A 20845-nucleotide genomic window follows, 5' to 3' on the forward strand; every position below is an offset into this window, starting at 1 on the left:
GGGTGACATTCTGTGGACTCCTGAGCCCATGAGAACTAGACCTAATTCATCCATGTGGTGTTTTCCAAGATGTATGGAAACCAAAGAGAAAAGAATAAGTTGAAATGCAATAAGAAGGCTGGGCCTTTTTCTTGCCTAATATGCAAAGAAAGATTTGTAGCTTGTCTTTCAAGTAGAATAATTTAGTTTGGGGAGTTTCCCAATGTAGATCCCTCTCATAGATCAATGAGTCTCCTGTGGAAATCTCATGCTATAAGGCATTTAGTGTGGAACTGAACAGATTCTTGAGTGTGGAAAGGAGTTTTGGTGAAATCAAAATCATATTTGTTTTGCACACTGAAAATGCTCAGCTCATTTTGCTTTCCTAAAAGTATAACCATTTGGACAAAAATATCCATTTGAAATACAGGTAAAATGTGAACTGCTACTCTTCTACACAGACAATCCAGTGTATTTATACTTAACCCATAAAGGCATGATGTTACAAAACACATTTGTATATTATGAAGCCATATGGCATCAATTTTCCAATTTATAGACAACTTCGTATTTACATAACAAATGATTGAATCAACCATTTTCCCGGTTTATAAAAGGTCACTGAGGTACACACACAGTGTGTATAAAAGCAGATAAGGCTGATAATACATATTTACAGTAGATACAAATTAATCTTTCATATCTGAAGATAATGCTTTTTATATATTTTTTTCTATATCAGACTCTCCACTGTTAGCAGGATTTCCCATGCTTGAGTTGTTTATTGCTTTTTGGCTCACTGATTTAATATTCACTTCTGGGTTGTTTACACACATGAATTACTAATGTTCTTATTATCTCTTTGGCTAATGCAAATATGATAGAATAGTGAATGTAAGTAATAGATAAACTAATTCAATATTACAGTTATGGCTGGTTGGTATCTTTTGTTCATATCCCCCAAATGAATTAAGTAATGCACAATTTATTTTATACACTATGTGGAAAAGTCTTAAGTCTTGCATTATACTATAAATGGGCAAAGTAAACAAGGTGCCAGATTTTTGGTAAGGTCTAGAATCTTGGATTTCTTTTCAGAAAGAGCAATGGCACTAATATCTTAAGAATCTTAGATTTTAAAATCCTAATGCAAAATTGTTTGTGACTTGCAAGGGAACATTGCAAATGGTGTGGAAGATCACCAACGTTTACATCAGTTTGCTATTATATAAAAATCTTCATAAACTTGCAGAACCTAAAATAATGGCCCTCTGCTCCTACCTCAGTTCTACAGTGTTATGTCAAAGTACAAAGGTTGTGCTTACTTAAAAAACAGACATAGCAAAAACTCAAAGTCAGGGTCTCTAAATAAAAGACTAAGTGTGGCCAATGATACCATGAGGGATGAGTGCTCTTCTTAGAGCCTTTTCATTCATAATGCGACTGAAAAGTACAAGTCAAAAATGCTCCTTGAAGTAAACAAAAATCCTGGGTTTCTTTTAATGCTACAAGCAAGACAAACCACATGAGAGCTGCTGCTCAGTTAATTTTCACTCATTTGAAATAATCTTTAAAAACTACTTAGATGTGTAGTCTCTTCTCCTTGTGCTTCCTAGGACTATTAAGGGATATCAAACAAAATCAGATTTCCTTTACAGCAGGGACTATTATGTTCTTTAGAGGACCAAAAAATTTTCATTCTGTTCCCATTTTTGGATTTGTTTTTTAAAAAGTTTATTTTAGGGAATAAAAAAATTTACTAACAAAGAAGGGCTAGCCTTCACTAAAAAGAAGAAGAAGGAGAAGGAGAAGGAGAAGGAGGAGAAGAAGAAGAAGAAGAAGAAGAAGAAGAAGAAGAAGAAGAAGAAGAAGAAGAAGAAGAAGAGGAGGAGGAGGAGGAAGAGGAGGAGGAGGAGGAGGAGGAGGAGGAGGAGGAGGAAGGAGGAGAAGAATTGGCTTTAATACAGAGAAACAAATGGCTCTATGGGCAGAATTGAAGTACTAGTGACCAAATTTTTAATCTTAAAGTAGGTGCAACATTTAAAAAAAAATGTTACAGTGCTGTATGACCTAAAATGCTAACAGTATTTACATTAACTGTTTACATGAAATGACTTAACTGTAAGAGAAAGGAACACACCCTGTGTGGACTGAGACAACTACACCTAGCACCCACATTAAAGCCATAAGCAACCTGTGAGCTCATGAGCAGAAACATACTTTACACGGTCCACCAATGTAAAGTATATGACGACGGGGAAGCACAAACCAAATGCCCCCAAAAGACCAAAAGAAGGCTTGGTCAATACGAACCCAGTCTGAAGATGGGAATGCCAAGGCCGAAAATGACTTCTAGATAACATAAGACACACACAGACACACCCAACAGACAAACACATATGTGCGTGGATCTGTGAATAAACACAACCGCGTAGACAAACAGTAGAACAGGTTGGTACAAAAAAAATCATGGTTTAAATATATCAACTCAGAACAAAAATATGTGAACTGAACTGCACAGAAGATTGCTTTGTGTGACAGCATGGCGGATGGGCAGGTTATCCGGCCACAACACAAAAGACAAAATGACACCCTCCCCCCCAGGAAGGGCTCCTGCCTCCCGCCTGTGAAGCCCAGTGTGGCCAGCTGCCTTCCACTGGGCTCCAGGGTAGGCGTGAGGATGGTTAACAGAAGGGACAGAGACACAGGGGTCCTGGGGGGAAGAAGTAAGGGCTGTTGCTATCAATATTGAGCCTGGGGGTGGGGGGTGCTCTGTGCTGTGGCCCCAAGAAACCGGCTTTAGGGGTAACCTTGGTCTCCTTTTCCTGAGTTACTAGAATTCTGCTACATGACAAGACTGAGGAATTTGGGGAGCAGATGGGAGAGGAGTAGGGACGTGGTGGTATCTGGGGATCCAGAGGCTGTCTCTGGAAAGCCTCCCAGGAGCTGAGTATTAGGCCAAAGAGTGAACCCCTAGAGAGAGGACAGGCAGTGCTCTGAGTGTTTGGGGTGGGGGCTGGTGGTTCTAAAAAAATGGGATAGTGGATCCCTTCTTTTGACAATCATCAATAGAAGTCAGGCTGGTAGCCTGAAACTTTGCTTAACTGCCTGGGAGACAGGGTTATACCACCACCACAAAAACTGAGAAAAAAGACAGAAAGTTCTGTTGTGCTACATTTCTTATTAATTACCTTGTACTTTACAATGGCTCACAGTTTTAGGTTTGTATACTTGTAATGTGGTATTTTCTCTCTACATTTGTTTCACATTTTTTCTTACTTAATATAATATAAATAATTTGGTTAATAGATTTAACCTGCACATTTCAGCCACATTAATATATATAAGAATCTGCTAATGGTATAAATAATTCTTTAAATAAAATAAATCTGATATGTTACATAATACTGATAAAAAATTACCATTGCTAATAATTTTGTAAGCCACCTTAACTTCTGGGTAAAGTAATACTGATGGGTGGATAGGAAGTTTGTCTTGATGATTTGTATTTATTTTTTGCTGCTACTAAAAAACTAAACTATATTCACCCTTACCTCTGATAATGCTTTCAAAGGGTTTTGCCCCCATGTGTGGAAATGCAAAGTTTTACCTTGTCAAATATTTTTTTAAAAAAAACAAAATTTAACAAAACAAACGTTACTTCTGGGCATCAATGACAGTAAGCTATCTAGTTCAACAGGTGGCTACCAAATATTAACTACAGAAATGGCTGAGTAAAATATTCCATCTAAGATTTTTTTTTATAAAACCTATTCTATTTTAAAACTTAGGTAAAAAAAATATGCAACAAATGGTTGCAGTTTCTGAATTCTTAATTTAGACCTGTGAGCCCTCATCACTTTAGAAATCTGCAAGGTTGCAATTTTCTAAACACCTGAAATGGAGTCCAGCGCTTCTAGGCAAGGATCGTTCCACATAGACAGTATAAGTGAACACTCGGTGGTGTGCAGTGTGTCATAATTCAGATATCACATCATCATGCCTCTTCTCTGCTGTTAAATACAAAACCAGCATCTTTTACATTATCATAGAAAAGCATTTAGGTTGTATTTTTATTTATCACTTTACACTGGTAGTCTCTGGTAGGTGTACTCCATAGAAACCAAAGAATTTTGTACACTATTTTTTTGTACAATAAAAGATAAAGTGTGCATTAGGTACGCTTGTACATGACAATATTGTACAATATTTACATTTCTGGTATCACCATGAAATTATGTATTTCCTATATACAACATCGAAAAATTTTCAGAAACATTTGGACGACTTCTTATAATCACAATTTTAGTATTATAGAAAAGAGTTTCTCAGTAATCTCTTGACCATTTATCACTCTCATCATACAGGGATTTTGATTGTTTTTTCCAGCATTCATTATCTTTCCTGATCCAAACACTTTTGTATCACTGTTTCTCTTAGCACCCCGTGGTGGTAGCTATCTGTCATATTTCAATATTGATACGACAGTGGTCATATCAATACCTATACACAGACACATCTGTGCATGCTCCTTTGATTAACAGTGCGTGTGAATGGAGTAATCTCTGTTATCTGGAGATCTTCCTCCTCTTGGGCTTCGGGGGTCTCATTTGTCTGTCTCCCTGTGGGATTTGGTGAACCTGGAAATAAAAAGGTAGAAAAACAAAAACAAAAACAAAGGCAGTTGAAATCACAAGCACCAAAAGATTGCCGACAAAGAAATAGGGTAGGGGACAGACCCCGGCTTTCACTTTAAATCACTGATAACCTGAGGCATATAAAATATGTACAGAGACCACGGCGCAAAGGATGGGAATGCTGGAAAGTGATCAACACGACCACACTCTGCAGTGTGTGGACAGTGGAGCACAAGGATGAGCTGGAGAAAATCAAGCGTGGAGAATGTCACGTGAGGGTGCTGCCTCCGCTATACCCTTAAGACCAAAATAAAGCCTCTTCTGCCAGAGGCCTCAAGATCACCAATATCGCTGCAGCCTAGAAAAGCGGGTAAATACAGCACAAGTCTGTTTTTCTTTTACTTCATCACCCTACTTATTTTATAACTAAGAAATGTCAAAGAGCATACGAACCTGCTCAGCTCAAAGATGTTTGTTTGTAAGAAGAATCAAGATGGAAAATAGAACATGCTACCATCTGTTGGCAGGTCTGAGCTTGTGTAGTCTGAGAAGAGCAATTAATTCAACTCATCTTTATATAGTTAGGCAGGAACTAGAAGCATATAGAGCTGTGCATCTGACTGAGCAGGTGTTGAACAGTAGCAGGGCATTAGGTAGCAGACATGATTTTTAGGGGCAGGGGTAGGGGTGAGGTAATCAGATATCCCACTTTATTAACATGGCTACTGATGGGAGGGAGCAAGGTCAAGACCCAGGAGAGGCAGGATGGGTCCAAGGCAGTGGCATAGTAAATGTTCAACAAATGGCATTTGTACCTAAGCCTGTTGTAGGATCTGACAATTTATATGGTGTAAATGCTTCCACCATGGCCAATTTCAACCTACCGACATGATGTCACAGAACATAAGTGATACACGCGTGCCCGCGTTTACAGCAGCACCACTGGCAAGTGTCAAATCACGGAACCAGCCTAGGTGTCCATCAACAGATGAATGGACTACAGGATTGTGGTGTATACACACAATGGAATTCTACTCAGCAGTAAGAACAAAATTACATCATTCTCAGAAAAGTGGATGGAATAAGAGAACATGACGCTAGGTGAGATTAGCCAGTCACAGAAAGTGAAGGGTTGTATGCTTTCTTTCATATGTGGAAGCTAGGGAGAAATAGAGATACAGAAGGTACTTTAGATAATGGAGGAGAAGCCCCAGCGGAGCGATGGAGGGGGCTTAGGGGAGGCCGGTGGTGATGGGGAGGAAGAATTAATGGAGGAAACGCTTCCACTGAGACTATGTACATGCATAAAAGTATCGATGCCCACCTCAATATCACATATGGAGGAGGGGAGGGAGTGCAGAGGGAGATGAGGGCAGGGGAAGGTCACCAAGTGCTGTGTGCATGTATGGTCCTAGGCTATGGACTTCTTTACGCTGTGAGACTACAGTGCAACAGTAATGGTATATTAAAAAGAAGAAAACAAGCCAGATGTCGTGGCACACGCGTGTAATCCCAGCATTTGGGAGGCTGAGACAGGAGGATCGCGGTTCATGGACAGCCTCAGCTACTTAGTGAGGCCCTTTGCAACTCAGTGAGACCCTGTTTCAAAATAAAGAATAAAAAATAGGGGGTGTATCCCAGAAGTAGAATGCCCCTGGGTACCATCCCCAGTACTGCAAAACAACAACAACAACAATAATAATGATAATAATAAATAGTAATAATAATAATAAAATATATATCCTTAAGACAAATGGCATTAGTGTGTTAATGTTTACTTGAAACTATGCATGAGTTTTCCAGTATGAATGGACTGGTTTTTATCCCACCATATTTATAGATACCAGGTGGCTATGCCCAACTTTTATCCACAAGATGTACTGTGTCGAACAATGTGATCAATCCAAAGGGTGTGTTTTTAAAAAGAATTTAAGGTGGTATCGCAGTGTGGAAATTCCTCAGAAAACTGGGTGGGAATGGATCCGCAAAATAATCCAGCTATGCCACTCTTTTTGGAAAGTATCTTTCCAAAGGGACTGAAATCAGATTATAATAATGCATGCATATCTATGTTTAGAGCAGCACAATTCATAATACCAAATTATGGAATCAACCTAGGTGTCCATTAACAGATGAACAGATTACAAAATTATGAGACATACACACAATGGAATGCTACTCAACAATAAAGAACAAAATTATGTCATTTGCACAAAAATGGATGGACCTGGAGAATGTTAGGTCAGTCACAGAATATTGGTCAGTCACAGAAAGTGAAGGATCATATGTTTTCTCTCATAAGCAGAAGCTCAGGGAGTAACTGGGATACAAAAAGGACTTTAGATAATGGAGCAAGGGAGGTGGTCGAGGGGAGGGGGAAAGGGAGAATTAATGAAGGAAACACTTCCATGGATATTGTATACATACATGAAAATACCAATCTCAATATGAAGTACGGGGAAAGGGCGAGTGGAGAGGGAACTGGGGAAACTCACCAACTGCTGTGTGCATGGATGTCACTATTACTATTTACTGCATTATGATGTGAGACTATAAGACTCTAAAGCACCAATAAAAGTATTAAAAAAGAATTTAAGTATTTAGCTACAATGATGATAAGTTAGTCGCTTTTAAGACTTACCATTTTCAAATAAATGACATTTAATGAGTCATATTTATTACAAAGAACTGGTGTGCAATTAAAGCCAAATACATTTCTTGGAGGATACCAGAGGTAAGCAAAATGATATTAACAGAATTATCATTGCTAAAAAATAGAAGCATTTTTCTGATAATATAAGAAAAAAGAGTTAGGAAGAATGCACACAACCAGCTCTTGAGATCCTCTAAAAAAAAGTTGGCTCAATTATGTTTCAAAGATACTGTTTAGGGGCTGGAGGTGTGACTCAGTGGTAGAGGGTTTGCCTAGAATGTGTGAGGCCCTGGGCTCAATTCCCAGCACCATACACAAGTTTAGCCAACAGCAAAGGCTAATGCAGAATGCTTTTTAAAAAATAATATTTAAGATTTAAAAATAAGATTTATGAGTTTCTCAAACTGCTCTTTCCTCAGAATCCTCTCTATATACATTAAAAAAAAACTATAACTGAAAGCCATAACTAAAGGCTTTTTATAATTGAAAAAAGAAGTCTTTATCCAAGACTGTAAACTAGTAATCTGTAGATGAAGGTATTTCATTTAGCCATAGAGTGTTTTAATATTTTTAAAATAATTGCATATGTGAGAAATTGCAAAAGTGAGAACTTCTAAATTTCAAGCTTCTCATGAAAAAAATGGGGAGATCTTGCAATGCCAGCAAGTTTCCTCATGGCTCAGATCTGCTGGCACGTGGAAGAAGGAACTCCTTCTGGAGAGTGCCCCAGGCTGGAAGGCGTGTGCCCAGGGTTGCCTGTTGGCCACAAAGGCCAAATGAGGCAGAGTAATGAGATGATGGCTGAACCCAGTTTCTCTTTTCTGCGTAGGTCCATTGCATACTATAGTTCTGAGTCCACTTGCATCAAGAAGGCCATATGGAAAGCCATATGGGCCAGGCTGATGGAAAGTCATCACAAGTGATAAGCTTCCAGGCCTGACCCATAGGGGCCATGCTCAGAGTCCTCTGCACACGCTCTGCTCTTTTCTTTTACCTGCTGGGCTGGATGCAAAGGACACTAGCGTACTCTGGGGCCCTAAGGAATGGGGGACACTAGATGCAAAAAGAATCCAGGCCCCTCATCAACTGTGTGGAGCAGCCCTTCCTCAGCCAGCACCAGACTCAAGTGGATGGAGGCATCTGCTGGGCTGTTTCTAGGACTGGGGTTGATGGCTTGCCTGTCCCAACCAGCACACCTTCATTGGTTTTCTCAACATATTCGAATTGCCATTGTTTTCTTACCTGATCTACTTGATTTTTTGAGATTATTTGCATGACCCTAGAAGACATTTGCATTTATAATCCCTGATGTAGAACTTTCCTGTAAATCTTCCAGGAAATTTAATGTCTCGGGTCCTCAATCTACCCATTTGTGAGTTGATGAGCTGAATTACAAAATCTCTAAAGCCCAGACTGATCTCAATTTTTTGTTTGTTTGTTTGTTTTGGCTTGGTTTTTTGTTTGGGGTATTGGGTATTGAAGGCAGGGGCATTCTACCTCCCGGCTACAGCCCAACCCTTTTTATTTGTTGTTTGGAAACAGGGCCTTCTTAGATTGCTGAGATTCTCAATGTGTTATTGGAGCTGTCCTCGAACCTGCTATCCTCTGTCTCAGCCTCCCAAGTACTGGGATTACAAGTGTGCACCACCACCCCTGACCAATCCCAGCATTTTGGGAATCTCTGACTTCCACCTATCATCCAGTAGCCATTGGATGGGTTGTTAGACTTCAGATAGCCTTATTAGCTCAAAGTGTCAATTAAAGAAATTACTTCCATTGCTACATGGCCTTAAGTATTCCCAAATTTTTGGAGATCGCTAAAATTATATTTTTAGTGTTTACATGAGCTAATATATGAATTAGAGGACAGTGATTAAACTTCTTACATTCAACACTACTATGTGCAAGTTTGATAAAAATGTTAGGAAAAAGTAGACATCACTTTAAAGCCAGAGTTTATATTTTACAATTTAACAGCAGAATTTTGTGCCAAATACTTTACTTTTAAGGCGACAGTAGAGGGAAAATGAGAGGTCTATATACTCTTGATCTTAATTAAACTTTTCAATTTTACTTTTTTGTTCTAGGAACCGAGAAAATTTTATTTTACTGAATATTTAAGTAACAGTAATGGCCGTGTAACCCAAAGTCAAATATTGCTGCTCATATTTTATTTGTTCTCAGCTTATTTTTTTTAAGGGGTTCTTTTTTTGTCTTTTTTGGAACCGGAGATCGAACCCAAAGCACCACACCTGCAAAGCAGGCTTTTTGCCACTGAGCTACATCCCAGCCCCAATTCCTGCTCATATTTTTTTAAAATATTATATAGTAGCCAGCTGTGGTGGCATACAAATGTAATCTCAATACTTGGGAGGCTGAGACAGAAAGATTGCAGGTTCAAGACCAGCCTCAACAATGTAGTGACACTTTCAGCAACTTAGTGAGACTCTCTTTCAAAGTAAAATATTAAAAAGCTGGCTGAGGCCGGGCGTGGTGGCGCATGCTTGTAATCCCCGCGCTTGGGAGGCGGAGACAGGAGGATCGCGCAGGTTCGAAGCCAGCCGTGCGCTGGCTTAGGAGACCCTGTTTCCAAAATGAAAATGTAAAAATAGGTCTGGGAGTGTAGCCCCGAGGTAGAAGGGCTTCAAGGAACCCAAGTACCACCAAAAAAAAAAAAAAAAAAAAAGCTGGCTGAGGGGCCAGGCGTGGTGGTGCATGCTTGTAATCCTCGGACTTGGGAGGCTGAGACAGGACGATTGCACAGGTTCAAAGCCAGCTTCGGCTACTTAGGCCCTCTGCAACTTAGTGAGATCCTGTTTCCAAATAAAATATAAAAATAGGTCTAGGAGTATAGCCTGGAGGTAGAAAAGCCTCTGGGTTCCACCAAAAAAATTAATAAATAAATAAAATAAATACATAAATAAAAATAAAAAGCTGGCTGAGGGTTTCCTTTGGAGATGGAATGCCCCTGGGGTCAATTTCTACTACTTAACAAAATGTTATATAGGAAAATAAATGTTACTTATTTCAGAAAGAAAAAAAGACATAGGTTTAGCGATACCCTGTTTCCAAAAAAAAAAAAAAAAAGGGTCTGGGAGTATAGCCCGGAGGTAGAAACCCTCTGGGTTCCACCCTTAGTACCACAAAAAAAAAAAAAAAATAATAATAATAATAGGTTATTTTTCTTAAATATCTTGAATCTTTCCTGATACTGTTTTTTTCTTCTTTGCCTAGTAATTTAGGATTGCTCCATGAATTTATTGACAGTATTCAAGAGACTTTGGCAAAAAGTGAAATAGAATTTATTTTCAAAAAAACACAGTATAATGATAAAATAAATTAACTTACAGTCCCAGACATTTTGTCCAGTTCACTCATGGCCTCATGAATAGCAGCTTCTAAATGGTTATTTAGCTTCCCACTTCTGGAATTAATGAAAACAACACAGCAGATTAATAAATTAAAGAAACAATAATTTCAATTTTTGTCCTTTAGTCAGAACACAAAAGTACCAATCCCACCAGAGAAAGTCAATTTATATTCACATTTGGAAAATTCAGCTGACAAAACATGACTCTGGGTTTCTCACCGCTGAATATTAACGATTAAAGTCCCCAAACTATCAAGAAAATGGAACACGAAGGAGAAGCGAATCCTTCCCCTTCCACACGCTCCCTACGCTGGTGGTTCTGCTGGGGAGGGAGCCACCCTGCTCCAGGGCCTTTGAAAGTCTGGCTCTCTCAGCCGGCCGGGCTGTGGCCGCCTGGGCCGAGGGCTTGAATTGCAGGCTCCCACCACTAGGGAGCTCCCTCCGCCCTCTCTGGAGCGTGCTGGCTTCGGGAATTGAGCAAGGGAAGGCTGAAACTCGGCTACATTTTCTAGGTGGCGCATTGCTTATTAACTTGCCACACCCGCGGCTCCAAGCCTGGCCCCACCATTCTCTCCAAACCAACCCCCTCGCTCTCTGAACAGTATAAAGAAAGCCGTCTCAGGATGCCTATCCTTCTTTGACCTTTTTTCTCCGCTCAGCGCTCTGTTACACGTTTGGTCTGAGTAACACGTAGACATAGCTGACACTAGTCGTTTTTGAAACTTACGTCTAGAAAACTGTTTTGCACTAATTACTAAAATCAGGCCAACCCACGCTGTCCGTCTCTGGTTGTGTGCCTTTCCCATTTTGACTGCTAACCTGTTTTTCCTCTTTCATGCACATAAACAATTATTTATTCTGAATACTACGGTGATTAATTTCATTTATCCAGTCAGGACAATTTCTAGAAAAGTTGTAGAGGTAGCTGGGCGTGGTGGCGCACGCTTGTAATCCCAGCGCTTGGGAGGCTGAGACAGGAGGATTGGGCAGGTCCGAAGCCAGCCAACTACTTAGTGAGGCTCTCAGCAACGAAGTGAGACCCTGTTTCCAAATAAAATATAAAATAGGTCTGGGAGTGTAGCCCGGAGGTAGAAAGCCCCTGGGTTCCATCCCTAGTACCACCAAAAAAGAAAGAAAAAGGAAAAAAAAAAAAGAAAAAAAAAGCTGCAGAGGTAAACATTTTCAGAGTGACTGGTATAGTTTTCTAAGAGTTAAGTCCTATCTCAGCATCTACATGGAGACTGAAAATGTGCAGTCATGGGAGAATTTGGCCCACAGTCCTATTTAGTTTGGCTAGCATAGTTTTTAAAAACATTTTGAACTTCAGTGGGATGCCTTAGATGAAGCTTTCTGTTTACCATAGCCCTCACCAGGCTTCGTCCTTAATAAACCATGGCCAGACAACTCATACACTTCATTTCAGATTTTGTACCTTGGAGAATCTGAGTTCATCAACTCCGATCATTACCCTTTTAGACACACCATACATGCTATGCATATTTGCTAAATAAAAAAAATATTTTCCCAAAGCTAGTATAGATGGCCCTGTTTTGGAAAACATATATGCACATAAGTCAGTTTAACTGAAAGAAAATATTAGTGTACCGATTTTAACTAAATTATGTGGGCAATACGGCACCAACCACCACCACCTTTTGCTGGCGACATAAACTAGCCTCTTGCTTTTATAGAGTTCTCATTCATTTTCAGCAAGTTAAATAACACAGTAAAACACATAGAATAAAATAATCCTAACATGCTCCCTCCCTGGAATTAGCTGTCCATAAATGACTTATTTCCTTCAAGTTTCCTTTATTATAAGAAATAAATCTGGCCTCCCATTTGCCCACAGTTCCCAGTTATGTTATCTCTCATGCTCCTCCCCAACTTCTGGTCTGTTTTTATATCTTTTACAATGCATCCGCAAAAAGTACGTAGCGTGTGTGCGTGCGTGCGTGTGTGCATGCATGTGTGCGCGTGCGTGTGTGTGTGTGTGCGCGTGTGTTTGGCTGTGTCATGATATGCATATTCATCTTTTCCCCCTTTACCCTTATTGCTGAGCACCGTTCAGGTTGACGTATTCATGCCTTCTGACTGGTGTACAGTATTTGCCACACGACACACGTACTGTCTTTCATTTACTTCCCTGTTCCAGTATTAAGGACCCCTGGCCACCTGGGGGAGTTGTTTTCCTACTGAGGAGTTTGCTAAGTGTGGTCCTGAGTAAATAGGAGGGAGCCCATCTCAGGACTCTAACTCATTTAAGTTTGGCTGAGATTGGGCTGGGATCCCTTTGAGGGCTGGTTGTTGAAGGTCCTGACTATCATACATTGCCAGATTACCTAATAATGTTACACTTTGTGGGGTGTTTTAAATAGATTTATCTTTAATATTTTTCTGAGAATTATGGATATAAATTTTAAGACATTTAGTTGTTGTATATATATATATATTTTTTTGGTGGTACTGAGGTTCCTGGAAGCCCTTCTACCTCTGGGCTACACTCCCAGACCTATTTTTACATTTTTATTTGGAAACAGGGTCTCCTAAGCCAGCGTGCGCGGCTGGCTTCGAACCTGCGCGATCCTCCTGTCTCTGCCTCCCAAGCGCGGGGATTACAAGCGTGCGCCACCATGCCCGGCAAGTTGTTTATATGAGGCCCTGAGTTCCATCCTTGGCAATACACACACACACACACACACACACACACACACACACACACACACAGAACACATGACTTAAAAGGTGAAATATTAAAATAAAAAGCTATCAGAGCCTTGGTTCTCTTACCTTGAATCTTTTTTTTTTTTTTTTTTTTTTTTTTTGTGCAGTACTAGGGATTAAACCTGAGGGGAATTCTACTTCTGAGCTATACCCCTAGCCCTTTTAATTTTTTTTAATTTTTATTTATTTTTGCAGTACTGGGGATGGAACCCAGGGGCATTCTACCTCCGAATTATACCCCCAGCTCTATTTTTTATTCTTTATGTTGAAACAGGATCTCACTGAGTTACAGAGGGTCTCACTAAGTAGCTGAGGCTGTCCGCGAATGGTGATCCTCCTGTCTCAGTCTCCCAGATGCTGGGATTACAAGCATGCGCCACCATGCCCGGCTCCCCAGCTCTATTTTTAATTCTTTATTTTGAAACAGAATCTCACTAAGTTGCAGAAGGCCTCACTAAGTATCTAAGGTTGGTCGTGAACCTGTGATCCTCCTGTCTCAGTCTCCCAAGTACTGGATTACTAGTGTACATCACCATCCCGGCTTCTCTTGAATCTGAATAACAAAAATAGTTACTACTGAAAAAATTTCTATGTGTCAAAAATTGTTAAATATTTATATATCATATTATTTAATCCTGACAACAATCTTATGAAGTATTATAACAACTGTATGTGATACTTTATGACATTTTAGGCTGAATGGGTGAAATCAGTTATAATTATGTAATTAGGAAAATGTATATTATCTACAAATAATTTTCACAAGTATGAATCATTTTATCTAATAAAAATGCAGTAACATTATATTAAAGTACTCAATATTACTTGTTGAAAAAACACTAAATTTTTAGAAAAATTTTTAATCTCATTCTTTAACATGACACTTAAGACACTTGTAAAAACCTGGCATTAGTTAAAGATAAACTAATATAATATTTTGCCTGTAAAGAACTTAAACAGTTAGTAGAGGGAGAAATGACTACTTTTAGAAGAAGGAATAAACACACAGATGAGAAAAATTATTTGAATACATCATTAGAATCAAGAGGTGAGGACAGCCTCTCCCAGATGTCAAATCTGCAGACCAATTTTCACACTTCCTGATCAGGTCAGGGAAGAATGAATTTCAAAGAGGAAGAAAACGCTCCATGAGTTCACAAAATGAACAATTAGTCAAAATTTAGTCTTCTAGTCTAGAGGGCCTCCCCATGGAGTTTCCTCTACTATTTTCTATTCCCTGCTGACATTTAATAATAAACATTTTTACTAATGGACACTCTAAAACCTACTTGATTAAGCAATAAATGTTCATATAATCACATTTCTAATTATTAATGGGGATAATTGCCACTTCTCAACTTCATGCCTATATTGTCACACATTATCCTTATCATCACTAATTGAAGAAAAAAAAAGGGGCAGGTACAGAATTGTGGATGATACGAGAAATAAGAAGGAACTGAGAGACTGCACATTGCTCTGCCTTGTCAGTTTAGAATAAGAGAACAAGCCGGGAGTGGTGGCGCACACTTGTAATCCCTGCACTTGAGAGGCGGAGACAGGAGGATCGCGCAGGTTTGAAGCCAGCCGCGCTGGCTTAAGAGATCCTGTTTCAAAAAAAAAAAAAAAAAAGTATAAAACAGGTGTCTGGGAGTAGAGCCCGGAGGTAGAAGGGCTTCCAGGATCCCCAGTACCACTACCAAAAAAAAAAAAAAAAAAAAAAAGAATAAGAGAACAAATATTAGTGAGACCTAAAAATCAAGAGCTCTAGATTCTGAAAATCTAATTCATAAGAAAGTATGCAGAAGCCGGGGGCAATGGTGCACACTTGTAACCCCAGTACTTGGGAGACTGAGACAGGAGGATGGCAGGTTCGTAGCCAGCCTCGGCGACTTAGTGAGGCTTTGAACACCTTAGTGAGATCTTGTTTCCAAATAAAATATAAAAAAATAGGCCTGGGACCGGATGTGGTGGAGCATGCTATAATTCCAGCATTTGGGAGGCTGAGAGAAGAAGATCGCAGTTCGAGGACAGCCTCAGCTACTACTTAGTGAGGCCGTTTGCAACTCAGTGAGAAACTGTTTCAAAAGAAAGAATAAAAAATAGGGGTTGGTGTGTAGCTTGGAGGTAGAATGCACTTGCTTCTATCCCTAGTACTTGGGGAGGGGGGAGGCCTGGGGGTGTAGCCCAGAACTATGCTATAGACAACCCGTGGGTTTCATCCCAGTACTATAACAAAAAAGAAAGAAAGAAAAGAAAAAAGAAAAAGAAAAAGTATACAGATTTAAAAAACATTTAAATGCCGGGCGTGGTGGCGCACACTTGTAATTCCTGCACTTAGGAGGATCGAGGCCAGCCGCGCTGGTTTAAGAGACCCTGTTTCAAAAATACAGAAAATAGGTCTGGGAGTGTAGCCCAGAAGTAGAAGGGCTTCCAGGAACCCCAGTACCACCAATAAATAAATAAATAAATAAATAAATAAATAAATAAATAAATATTAAAAAAATAAATAAATGCCGGGCGTGGTGGCGCACGCTTGTAATCCCCGGGCTTGGGAGGCAGAGACAGGAGGATCGCGCTGGTTCTGAGCCAGCCGCGCTGGCTTAAGAAACCCTGTTTCCAAATAAAAAAATATAAAAATAGGTCTGGGAGTGTAGCCCAGAGGTAGAAGGGCTTCCAGGAACCCCAGTACCACCAAATAAATAAGTAAATAAATAAATAAATAATAAAAAACATTTAACAAGCTAAGTATCATTTGTTTGGTTTTAAAGTAAAACCAAAATGATCTATTTCCATTTTATTGTTTTCCAGCTTCATAAAAAAAATCAGGATACTAAAAATATTTGTACACACAGATTTGACCCTCACTTAAGTGAAAAAGTTGTTCTTTAATAAAGCTCTTTGTAGTCGGGCATGGTGACATATGCTTGTAATCCCAGTACTTGGGAGGCTTAGACAGGATGATTTTGGATTCATGGACAGTCTCAGGTACTTTGTGAGTGTCTCTGTAACTTAAAGAGACCTTGTTTCAAAAATAAGGAATAAAAAATAGGGCTGGGGTTGTAGCTCAGAAGTAGAATGCCCCTGGGTTTTATCCCCAGTACTGCAAATAAATAAATAAATAGATACATACACACATACATACATAATAAATAATAAATATAAATAAAAGCTATTTGTTTTTAAGTACAAATTTACCACTAGTGTTAAATGAACATAATTAGCACATCAGTTTAAAGATATTCAGCTATTATACAGTTTGATTTAAGATATTAAGGATTAAAATGACTACATAAAGGTCCAAACATCTAATAAGGTGGTACAATGTTTCAATTGGCAAAAATATTGCATAATTTAGTTTCTCTGACATCCTTGCATGTGTGTGTGTGTGTGTGCATGCGTGCGCGCGTGCTACTAGGGATGGAATCCAGGGGCATTCTACCTCTGAGATACACCCCTAACCCTATTTTTATTCTTTATTTTGAAACAGTCTCACTGAGTTGCAAAGGGCCTAAGTAGTAGCTGAGGCTGTCAGCAAACCACGATCCTCCTATGTTAGCCTCACGAATGCTAGGATTACAAGGGTGTGCCATCACACCCAGCTCACATCCTTGCATTTTTATAATAAAAAAAGCTATTTGTGGAATATCAATTGCTAACTACTGTGGTAAGGCTTACCCTATATTATCTGTATTATAACAATTCTAAAGTCGGAATTAATATGCCTATTTTATTATTATTAATTTTTTTGGTAAGGGGATTGAAGCCAGGGCATTCTACCTCTAAGATATACCCCCATCCCTTTTATATTTTTTATTTTGAAACAGAGTTTCATTAAGTAGCTGAGGCTGGTCTGTAACTTATCTTTCTGTCTCAGTTTCCCAAGTACTGGGTTTACAGATGTGTAATCCTGGCTAATGTGACTACTTTGGAAATAAAAAATTTCAGCTCAGAGAGATTAAGGCACATACCCAAAGGCACACAGCTGTGAAGACACTGAAATAGGATTTGAACCCAGGTCTAAACCATTCTTAATCTTCTTGTTCCAAATGCCACCTTCCTTTTTTAGCCTTCCCCCTCTTCTTCCTTCAATCTACAAAAGCAGTTAAATCTTGGGGATCATCAACCTTCTTCCATCTGTAGTTTCCAAGGCTCTGCTTTCTTATTCCCCCCTCAACCCATGAGCACTCTCTACACCCATCACGGTACTGGACACTTCTAACCAAGGTCACCAGTGGCTTCCCAATTGCCTGACGCCATGGAGATTCATCCATCCATCCATCCTTCCTTCCTTCCTTTCTTCCTTCCTTCCTTCCTTCCTTCCTTCCTTCTTTTTTTTTTTTTGTGGTACTGGGGATGGAATCCAGGGGCATTCTACCTCCGAGCTACACCCCCAGTCCTATTTTTTATTCTTTAGTTTGAAACAGGGTCTCACTGAGTTGCAAAGGGCCTCACTAAGTAGCTGAGGCTGTCTGTGAACTGTAATCCTCCTGTCTCAGCCTCCTGAATGCTGGGATTACAAGTGTATCCCACCACGCTCCGTAGAGATTTTCAGTTCTTTTCTAACTGGACCTCTGTGGGTCACTTTTTCACTCAGGAAACATTCAATCTTTGCCTTCTAAGATTCTTTCTCTGGAAGCCCCTCCTCCCTTCTGATCAGCCTTCCCTTTAAGTGTTCAGTTATCCTGACATTCAGTACTTAGCCTTCTATTCTTCATATAGGTCAAAGTACCTCTGTGTGATTGCAGCTACTCTTACATTGTCAAATTACACTCCTCCAGCCGGGGGTGGTGACGCACGCTTGTAATCCCCATGCTTGGGAGGCTGAGACAGGAGGATTGTATAGGTTCAGCTACTTAGCAAGGTTCTCAGCAACTCAGTGAGACCCTGTTTCCAAATAAAATATAAAATAGGTCTAGGAGTATAGCCCAGAGGTAGAAAGCCCCTGGGTTCCACCCCTAATACCACCAAGTAAAAACAAAACAAAACAAAACAAAAACCCTGCACTCCTCCCAAATTCCTACAGGCACCCCAAACTGCACTCAACAGTTTCCCCCATATTCTCCATTTCAGCCAGTGTTTCCACCACCTACCACATCACTCACAGTAAACACCTGAGAGTTGTCCTTGATTTTCGCTCTCTACAGATCAATCACCACGCTCCGTCAATTTTACCTCCTTTACCTCCTCCACACTTCTTGAGCGTACTCCTTCTCTCCCACTCCTGGTCTGAGTCCTCATCCTCCTCGGTTCTGAAGATCTAGATGACCTCCCTATCTCTAGTACTGTTCTCTTAAAATTTAAAACCCTTGCCAGGCATGGTGGCTCACGCTTGTAATCCCAGCGCTTGGGAGGCTGAGACAGGAGAATCACTCAGTCTCGAAGCCAGCTTCAGCTACTGAGTGAGGCTCTCAGCAAGTTAGTGAGACCCTGTTTCCAAATAAAGTATAAAATAGGTCTGGGAGTATAGTCCAGAGGTAGAAGGCCCCTGGGTTCCATCCCCAGCACCCCCCCCCCCACACACACACAATTTTAAACCCTCTAAAGTGAAAATTCAACTATCTTCCCCTTCAAGCACTTCCAGTAAGACAAAGACCCTAGTGTCCCTAACTAAGCTCTTCAAGATCTGATTCCTGGCCACACATCTTATCTGATCCTTTCCTCCAGATCCCATTGCTATTCTCACCTAAACACTATCCCACCTTACCCCATCTTGGTCTGGGCCCCCTTCCATAGATACTGCTGATATCACTACACACTTGTGTAAGGTTCCTTTCAGAAACCATCTCTAGGAACTTTTCCTTTACCTGGGTTTAATGCCATTTCTTTATGATCCCTAAATATACTCTATACAGTGCTGTCACTGATGTTTTCACATTTTAAGTAGTTGTTTCTGAATCTGTCTCTCTTGCTATGGAATGAATTCCAGACACTGTGGCACTGTGCATGGCACAGATTTCTTCTTGCTAAATCAGTCTCCTTAAACTGGGAATGAATAAATGATTTGGTTCAAGATATCATTTATCAGTTATGTAAGTGATCGCTAACTATTTAAGCTGTTTGGGTCTGAGTGTCCTCATTTATAAGCAGACTAAGTAGTTTTGGCCCATCTTGTGATGGGGAGAATAAAATAATGAATCAGAACTCACTTGCACAAAATGTAAGGCATTTTCCTGGGCTTCTATAAGGCGAGTCAGTTTACTTAGACATCAGTATGGTACATGAAGTAGCTTTTTGTGTGTTGTGTGGTACTGGGGATGGAGCCCAGGGGCATTCTACCTCTGAGCTACACCCCCAGCCCTATTTTTTATTCTTTATTTTAAAACAGGGTCTCACTGAGTTGCAGAGGGCCTCACAGCTGAGGCTGCCCACACACCACCATCCTCCAGTCTTCGCCTCCTGAATGCTGGGATTACAAGCGTGCGCCACCACGCCCGGCTATAAAGTAGCTTTTTACTCACATGAGCTTTGTGTTTTCTTCTCTGACCTCTCCAGCCTGTACTCTAAGTTTATGGTCGTCGTGAGGAGAATTTCTCTAGTTAGTTAGTGCCCTTATTAATTTACCACAAAAATAGACTTGGCTCTGAAGGAACAATTTTGAAATTGTGGTTTGTTACTCCTTACCTTTCAGAAACTACCCAACAGAAAATGTATGGCCCAAATCAATTCATTTCAAGGCAGTCTATCTCAAAAATTGGAAGAGTTGTTTTATTTCTCTCTTATCAACTCTGTTTTGTATATAATCCAAATAACTGGCATGTGTCACTGACAGAAATGGCTACTCAGAATATCCCATAGCAACTGGCCCACTAAAAATCTGTAATGCGGGTAACTTGCAGTTTCCTTCCTTTCATCCAGACCTGGTATTGATTATCTTAGCCTGGTCCTACTACTAACCTCTGCAGGAGAAGTGCCACTCTAGAGAGGGACCTGGATCTGTGCTCCTCGCTGGACACACGGGGAAGTTACTGGGCAGTTCCCTCAGCCCTCACTCCGACCTGCTACCTTCCAGAAGAGTCTGGACACAGGGATACAGGAGTTGCCCTGTGGCGGTCATCTTTTTATGAGACGGCATATGAAGGCAAAGAGTCTCTCTAAGATTAACTGACTTCTAAAATTTTGCCCCTGGGAAGAATTACTTAAAACACCAGAAGAGGAAAGAGAGTGCCCTTTAGTAGATTATTATTGACATCATTATTTAAGCTTTTCATGCAATATATACCATTAATCAGTCTGATCTCCATCTTACAAATCTTAAAGAATGAACATAAGTTAAAGTGATATTTTGTTTTATTTACTTTTTTTTATGTGGTACTGGGAATTGAACTCCAGGGCATTCTACCTCTGAGCTACAACCCCAGCCCTTTTGTGTGTGTGTGTGGTACTGGGGTGGAACCCATGGGCTTTCTACCTCCAGGCTAAACTCCCAGACCTGTTTTACATTTTATTTGGAAACAGGGTCTCACTAAGCTGCTGAAAGCC

At 40.1% G+C, this 20845-nt stretch overlaps 1 protein-coding gene across 4 annotated transcripts in view; it reads right to left on the reverse strand.

The window, feature by feature from the left end:
• Positions 1-4547: 4547 nt before the first annotated feature.
• Positions 4548-20845, reverse strand: part of MBD5 (methyl-CpG binding domain protein 5) — a gene marked incomplete at both ends in the record, with an annotated part of 66902 nt that continues 50604 nt past the window's right edge. For all 4 annotated transcript variants that reach the window (XM_080689578.1, XM_080689580.1, XM_080689579.1 and 1 more), the window contains 2 exons: positions 4548-4619; positions 10618-10693. In XM_080689578.1, the coding sequence (XP_080545704.1) occupies positions 4548-4619; positions 10618-10693 (148 nt within the window). The remainder of the gene's footprint in view (positions 4620-10617; positions 10694-20845) is intronic.

The sequence above is a fragment of the Muscardinus avellanarius genome, assembly GCF_963383645.1.
Source record: "Muscardinus avellanarius genome assembly, chromosome: 2".
Lineage (NCBI taxonomy): Eukaryota > Metazoa > Chordata > Mammalia > Rodentia > Gliridae > Muscardinus > Muscardinus avellanarius.